At 33.0% G+C, this 7158-nt stretch overlaps 1 protein-coding gene across 1 annotated transcript; it reads left to right on the top strand.

Moving 5' to 3' along the window:
* Positions 1-5956: 5956 nt before the first annotated feature.
* Positions 5957-6874, top strand: LOC106844032 (olfactory receptor 4A47-like). The gene has a single exon (XM_014861375.3). It carries the CDS (start codon positions 5957-5959, stop codon positions 6872-6874), a length of 918 nt encoding a protein of 305 aa, XP_014716861.3.
* The last annotated feature ends 284 nt before the right edge of the window (positions 6875-7158 follow it).

Below are 7158 nucleotides of genomic sequence, written 5' to 3'. Positions count from 1 at the left end.
TTTCCCTCATATTTTAGATCCTTCCCTGAAAGAAAGTTCATACAGGAAAGACAAGATGCATTTTTAACTATTTCTTTTAGTTTAATTTGGTGTCCTGGTAGCTTCTAGTCATGACCAATGGGTTTAGTACTTCATGTATTAGATGTAGTTTAATTTGTTGTACTCATTCTTACCTCACAGTTGATTCACTGTAGGCTAGTGAGAACAGTTTCAAATGTGTCCTTTGTCATTTTGATATGGATACTTTAGTGTTTGAAAGCTTCCTTGTTTTCTAACACTGCAAGATATCCAAGCCTCATCTTACATATTTTCTGCACTGTGCCTGGAATTAACAATTTTTCTGAAGAGCCTTGATTGCTTGTAGTGATGAATTATTTTTAGAGATTATAACCTGTGCATCAATTTTCATATTGCTACTAGATTTTATTAGTTCTAGCAATTTTCAGTGAGTAGAGCTAGAAATAAATATTATTGGAGAGAATATAAAGTGTGACTTTTCATATTGATATTTTTAATTGACACCTTTTATTAACTTATTTACAATATGACAAATCTTAGATCATTAATCTATTTCAATATTACTTACTTATTTATCCTACATGATATCTACATAATTTTAAAGAAACAATATTAATATTACTACTAAAATATGACTACTACTCAATGCAGTTTAAGATTTCTTTGGAGTTCTTTTTGCCTGTAGAATATATTCTAGTAGGGATTTAAAATTAGAATATTGTTTTAAATTTTTCTCTGTTTTTATGCCACCAACTTTGTGTAAGTTAAACTGATTTGGTTGTGTTTTTTTCCCCTCAAATTCTAGGAATTGCTCCTTTCTCTCTTTCTGTGTTTACAGGTACATAATTATATCATGTGCACTGTCTTCTGCATTTCTTCCTTTCCAAATTCTAATACTTCTCATTTCTTTCTCTTCAGTTGGTTTTTACACCCAGTGTAATATCAAATAAGGCTCTTAGTAACTGAAATTTCCCACAGTTTGTGTTTTAGTGTTGTTTTTTAAAATCATGAATGATGTTATCTTTCAAAATGACTTTTCAGCGGTTATTGAGATAATTACAGTTTTTTCTCCTTAACTATGTAATTGTTTCTAGTTTTACACAGGATTTTACTGTATTAGATCATCCTTGCATTTGTAGAATAAATTTTGTTAGGTCAGTGTCATATTGTCTTTTTATATTTATAGATTCTGTCAGATATTTTCAAAGCATTTCTGCATGGATTTTCATGAGTTATAATGCATACCAAAATTCTCTGTCTGTCACACAATGTTTTCTTTCATCCTTAATGTTGCCATTTTTGACGAGCTAATACACTATATATAATTACTTTAAAAATTTTGTGTATTATCTGTTCTCCCATTAGAATGTAAGTTTACTGTTGGATCCTTAGCCCTTATGATAATGCTGGGCACAGTAAATAATCGAGGGAGTGCCTTATAGAGAGAATTAGTTTTACTTTTTAGAATAATCTACTTTTTTAAACAGGTTAAATAGCAATCGGATGATACTTTCTTTGAAGGTTCGTTAGTAACAATCAGACCTAACCTTTATTAGCTTTTTGTTAGCATTTATTATTTATTATTATCTTTCTATTTTGACTGGTGTTTGCCCTGAAAATAGTCAAATTGCATACTCTACAGAATAAAATAACAGAACACGCAGCTTCTTTGCACTACACATTTTGTGACTGCTGAAGTCTTCTCACAGAAATGCTGGCCAGAGAAGGAGAGACTGGAGGCCTGGAACATTCACAACATTATCGTATTTCCTTACCTCACGCAATGTAAGCATATACAATTTGCTGAGAGTTTTGAGAATTCATATCCTATAATTCTACTTTTTGACTGGGATTCATACTATTTTTTTACTACTAGTTGTGAAGAGGGTCAGAGGCATTTTCAAACATGATTATCCTAATTTTATCTAATGTATTTCTTTTATTACCTAAGCATAAACATTCACAGAATTAGGAGGAAAATTCTGCTTTTAAAATTATCCTAAAATAAGAAAGACAGTCTTACCACAACTGGAAGGACCCACAACTAAAATATATACAACTATGTACTGGGGGGATTTGGGGCAAAAATGCAGAGAGAAAAAAGAAAAAAAGATTGGCAACAGTTGTCAGCTCAGGTCCCAATCTTAAAAAAAAGAAAGAAAGAAAGACAGTCTTTGGTATTTCATTATTAAGCATGTTATCGATTTGGGGTTTAAGATTTATACTTTTATTTTGTAGTAAGTAAATTCATCTATTCTCATAATGTAACAACATATTTTTTTTTAGAAAGTGGAGTGGAATTAATGAACCATGCTTAAGAACCTATAAATATGATCATATTTTTTCATTGACTTATTTTCATGACACATAGATTAATTTTAAAATATTTAATTATGATTCTACTTGGAAGGTTAATTGAAGCCAATGAGAGGAAATAGGGATCAAATTTACCCTATGGCCTAAAACAATCAAATAAACCATAAAAAAATATATGAAATAATGGCTTTCAAGATAATAGATGTCAGAAACAATTGACAGTAATAACTGAGAGAGAGGAATGAAAAAAGTGTAGTCCTAGAATTGTCCCAGCTTATATTGCCTTTAAAAAGTTTCCAAACCGTGGTATAGAGAGGGGTACCTGGGAAGATCCCAGTAGACTGCTTTAGTTGAGCAGATACAGCTGAGAGTCCAAGGAGACCCAGGCATGAAGGCAGCTAGAATTCTGAGGGGAAATTATCAAAGAGAATAGAGTTGGAACTTATAAGTTTTATTAACCTTTGAAAGGATCAATTCCTAGGTTTATATATTTTCTCTATCTTTAAATAATTTCTATTTCAGTGATTTCTGTCTTCTATTTACTATTGCAATTTTGCAATGTTCTCTGGGTTTAGTTTGTTTTTCCTTTTCCAGCTTCTTAAGATGGAAGCTTAATTCATTTCTTATAATATTTCTTGTTTTCTAATACTTGCATTTAAAGCTACAAATTTCTCTCTAAGCACTCCTTTAGCTGCATCCAGTAAATATATATATATATAGATATATATATATAAAATCTTTCATATTTCTTTCACCCATATCTTTCATAGATATCTTTCATATATATTTTATATACGTTTAGTATATCATCGTCTTTCTGTTGAAAATTTATTTTCAGGGGCTAGCTTGGGGGTGTAGTGCTTAATTTTATGTGCTTGGCTTTGGATCCCCTGGGTTTGCAGTTTTGGATCCAGGGTGCGAACCTACACACCACTCATGAAGCCGTGCTGTGGTGGCATCCCACATACAAAATAGAGGAAAATTGGTACAGATGTTAGCTCAGGGACAATTTTTCTCAAGCAAAAAGTTTGGCAACGTATTTTAGCTGAGGGCTAATCATCCTCACCAAAAAGCAAAGAAAAGAAAAGAAAATTTATTTTTAAAAATGTTCATGTTTAACTTAAATTGTATTGCTTAATTTGAAAATAATTGGGAAATGATATATTTTCTTATGAATTTCTAATTGAATTACATTATTGTAAGACATATATTCTGTATGATTTAGGTCCTTTGAAATTCATGGCAACTTTTTTGTGGCCTACTATATTGTCTGTTTTGGTGAATGTTTCATTGGCACTTTGATATAAATGGAATAGTCCCACAACTGTTTTCTCTTTCCCCACTTCCATACTATCACAGATTCTATCAACTTGCCTGTCTGAAACTATGTGACAAACTTCATCTGCATTTGAAACAACTTTTAAATGACTTGTTCCGAAATTCATGTTCATCATCTTCTGGAAGTCAGTTCAGATGCCATCTGCAAACATACAGCTTAGATTTAAATTGCTTTACCTATTTTGAAGGTCATGATTAAACAATAGAGTTTTTACATATTTCACTTCTGCTGTGCTTTTCCCTTTTGGTTATTTGACCTCAAGTTGTTCTTTTTTGATTCCATCTCCCATCCCTAGAGGACATGGTTCAATAAGTTCTCTTGTACATGGTGATTATGCTGGTGGCACCCCTGGAGATTCAGAGTCTGCCTTCAAAATTATGCTTAAGGCCCCAGTGAACTTAATTAGAGAAGAATCATCTTTGAAGATGCACCAACTGAATGACTCAATAGTATGTGCTGTGGTTCAAATGTAGACAAAGTGTGTACAGACCTTGACCCTTACCTCAGAGAGGTTTGCCTGTTTCTGTATTCACATGACTGTCAGGAGCTGAAAGAGTAGATTCAGAAGCCAATAAAGTATCTATATAAAATTTTTCTCCATCCTTCAGGCAACCCAAATTCAATAATGCTGTATAAAGATGGGCCAGTATAACTGATTGAGAATTGAAATGTTATAAATGCTATTTCACTGTTTCACTTTTATTGTTATAAAACAGATTCTGTAAAATATTTATCTAAACTGTTCCAAATTTTCTCCTACACAGTTACTTTTTTGAACTTCAAAATATTGATTTAATATTTGTTTGTCATCAGGACAAATTCTGTGGACAATGAAGATTTTCAAATGTCTTTGTTCACAATCAAGATTCAGACTTCTTTAGGTTACAGACACTCATATTCATTTTGAAAATCACAGCAATTTAAAAGGTAATATTTTTCTGAAAGAATGAAATGAATCAAACTTCCGGCAGGCATGTAAAGAGTTTGTTTCATGGAAACAGGTCAAGATCCAGTGGTGGTGCATGTGTTATCTTGCTCTCCGTGCTCACAGAAATGGCAGCAGTGCATGAAGGACGATGGAGAAAGCATCACAATCTGGAACCTGAGTGGAATGACTGTCTCCTTACGCAAGTAACTCAGGAAGTGTATTTACACGTAAGATTCTGATCTAAGCTTTACATTTTGCAAGACTGAATTGCTGGTGTGACAATTCACATTCTTTTAAAAGTTCTCCTATGTAATTGTGATAACCAGCAATATTAGGGATCCTTTGTGATTACTAAAATATATAGAGATTGAGTCAATTCTGTAATACTCTTTTCCATATTTTCATATTATAAAGATTCAAAATAAATTTACCTCCTCAACATCAATATTTTTCAAAAGCACTTTCAGTTATACCTATTTAGGGATATTTTAATTGCCAGATATTTCTAAATACCATGATAGTTTCAATTGTTATATTCTCTAAACCTTGTTTGTTAATCTGTTAAAAACTAGAGGATGACGTAGCATGTTACTTCAATTCCTATTTTTATGTTCACAGGTGAGTTTGAGCATCCTATCATACTTTTCTTGGCCATATGGATGGAGTCTTCATTCAATTGCTTGTTTACATCATTTGTCTACTTTTGCTGTTGGTTTGTTTTTCTTTTGTGTGTTAACTGCTTAGAGCTCTTTGTTTATGTTGATGTTAACTCTGTATATGTCATCTAAAATGTAAATCTTTTCCCCAGACTAATTTTGTCTATTGATGTTATGGTATCTTTTCCTAAGTCCTTAAAATTTGTTGAAATTGTCAAATATATCTATTTGGAATTTCAATTAATACTTAAGAGGCTTATTCTACCCCTAGAATGTACAAAGCCATTTTGCTTATTAACTGGAATGTAAATATAAATTAAATCTTAAGTTTTTCATTAAACGTTTAATCTATTTTTGTTTTATTTTTGTGTAAGTTATTAGCTATATGTACAATTTTATCAGCTTACAACTGGAAAGCTAGTTACGGTAACCCATTTATTTAATGATGTGTGCATTTCCAACATATGTCTCTAATTACTTGTCTCTCCATTAGTCTGTAAGATTACTGAAGTTAAGGCCCATGGTTTAAGCAGCCTTTCATTCTTATAATCTCTGAATCTCGTGGAGCATGATAAATCATAATACATATTTGTTGAATGAATAAACAAATTGTTTTAAGATTTCAGGAATACACTAGTAATAATCATATTTACAGGTAGTTTTGTCCTGGACTCTGAAATGAGAAGTACAGAAGAACCTATGGAACAAAGGAACAATGTAACTGAATTTGTCCTCTTGGGGCTTACTCAGAGCCTCCAGGGTCAGAAAATATTATTTGTTGTGTTCTTGCTCATCTATGTTGCGACAATGGTGGGCAACCTACTCATTGTCTTGACTGTGATGGTCAGCCCAATGCTGGAGGTCCCTATGTACTTCTTTCTTGGCTACTTATCATTTATGGATGCTGTTTATTCTACTACAGTCACCCCAAATTTGATTATAGACCTACTCTGTGAGAAGAAAACCATCTCCTTCCAAGCTTGCATGAGCCAGCTTTTTATAGGGCACTTATTTGGTGGTGCTGAGATTTTACTCCTGGTGGTCATGGCCTATGACTGCTATGTGGCCATCTGCAAACCCTTGCATTATTTGACAATCATGAATCAACGAGTGTGTATTCTGCTGCTTCTATTGGCCTGGATTGGAGGGTTTTTGCATGCTATAGTTAAACTTCTGTTGGTTTACAATCTGCCCTTCTGTGGCCCCAATGTCATCGACCACTTCATCTGTGACATGTACCCCTTATTAAAACTTGCCTGCACTGACACCTACATTATTAGTCTCACTGTGATTGCCAATGATGGGACAATCTGTGTGGTCATCTTTATGCTCTTACTCATCTCCTATGGGGTCATTCTGCACTCCCTGAAGAATCTTAGTCAAGAAGGGAGGCGCAAAGCCTTAACCACTTGTGGCTCCCACATCACTGTCGTGGTCCTCTTCTTTGTCCCTTGTATTTTTATGTACGTGAGACCTCCTTCTACCTTACCCATTGATAAATCCTTGACTGTGTTTTACACTGTTATCACACCTATGTTGAACCCCTTAATCTATACTCTGAGAAATGGAGAGATGAAAAATGCCATGAAAAAGCTCTGGAGTAGACAAAGTAAATGAGGCAGAAGGCAAATGTCTCACATATTTTCAATGAAGAATTGCTCCTTCCAGGAAAGCCATCTGTCATTATTTAACTGTAGTAAAGATCTCATGTTTAATAACTTGGGCATGATGAAAAACTTTCATTATGTGAATACGTCCCATGATCAAAATATTTTTTAAGATTTTCATAATTTCCAAGTTCAAAATACATATTTTATTTTAAATATACTTTTAAGATTTTCGTAATTGCTTTGGAAAATATATATTCAGTTTTTGTGCATAAAATGTATCTGTTGAGACTA

Source organism: Equus asinus, chromosome 17 (genome assembly GCF_041296235.1).
Source record: "Equus asinus isolate D_3611 breed Donkey chromosome 17, EquAss-T2T_v2, whole genome shotgun sequence".
NCBI classification, from domain to species: Eukaryota; Metazoa; Chordata; class Mammalia; order Perissodactyla; family Equidae; genus Equus; species Equus asinus.
Note: the sequence above shows the minus strand (reverse complement) of the source record. Positions and strands in the feature narration are given on the sequence as shown.

Bases quoted from the DNA above. Each gene is read 5' to 3' on its own strand.
- LOC106844032 (XM_014861375.3), top strand. From the start codon at position 5,957: ATGGAACAAAGGAACAATGTAACTGAATTTGTCCTCTTGGGGCTTACT.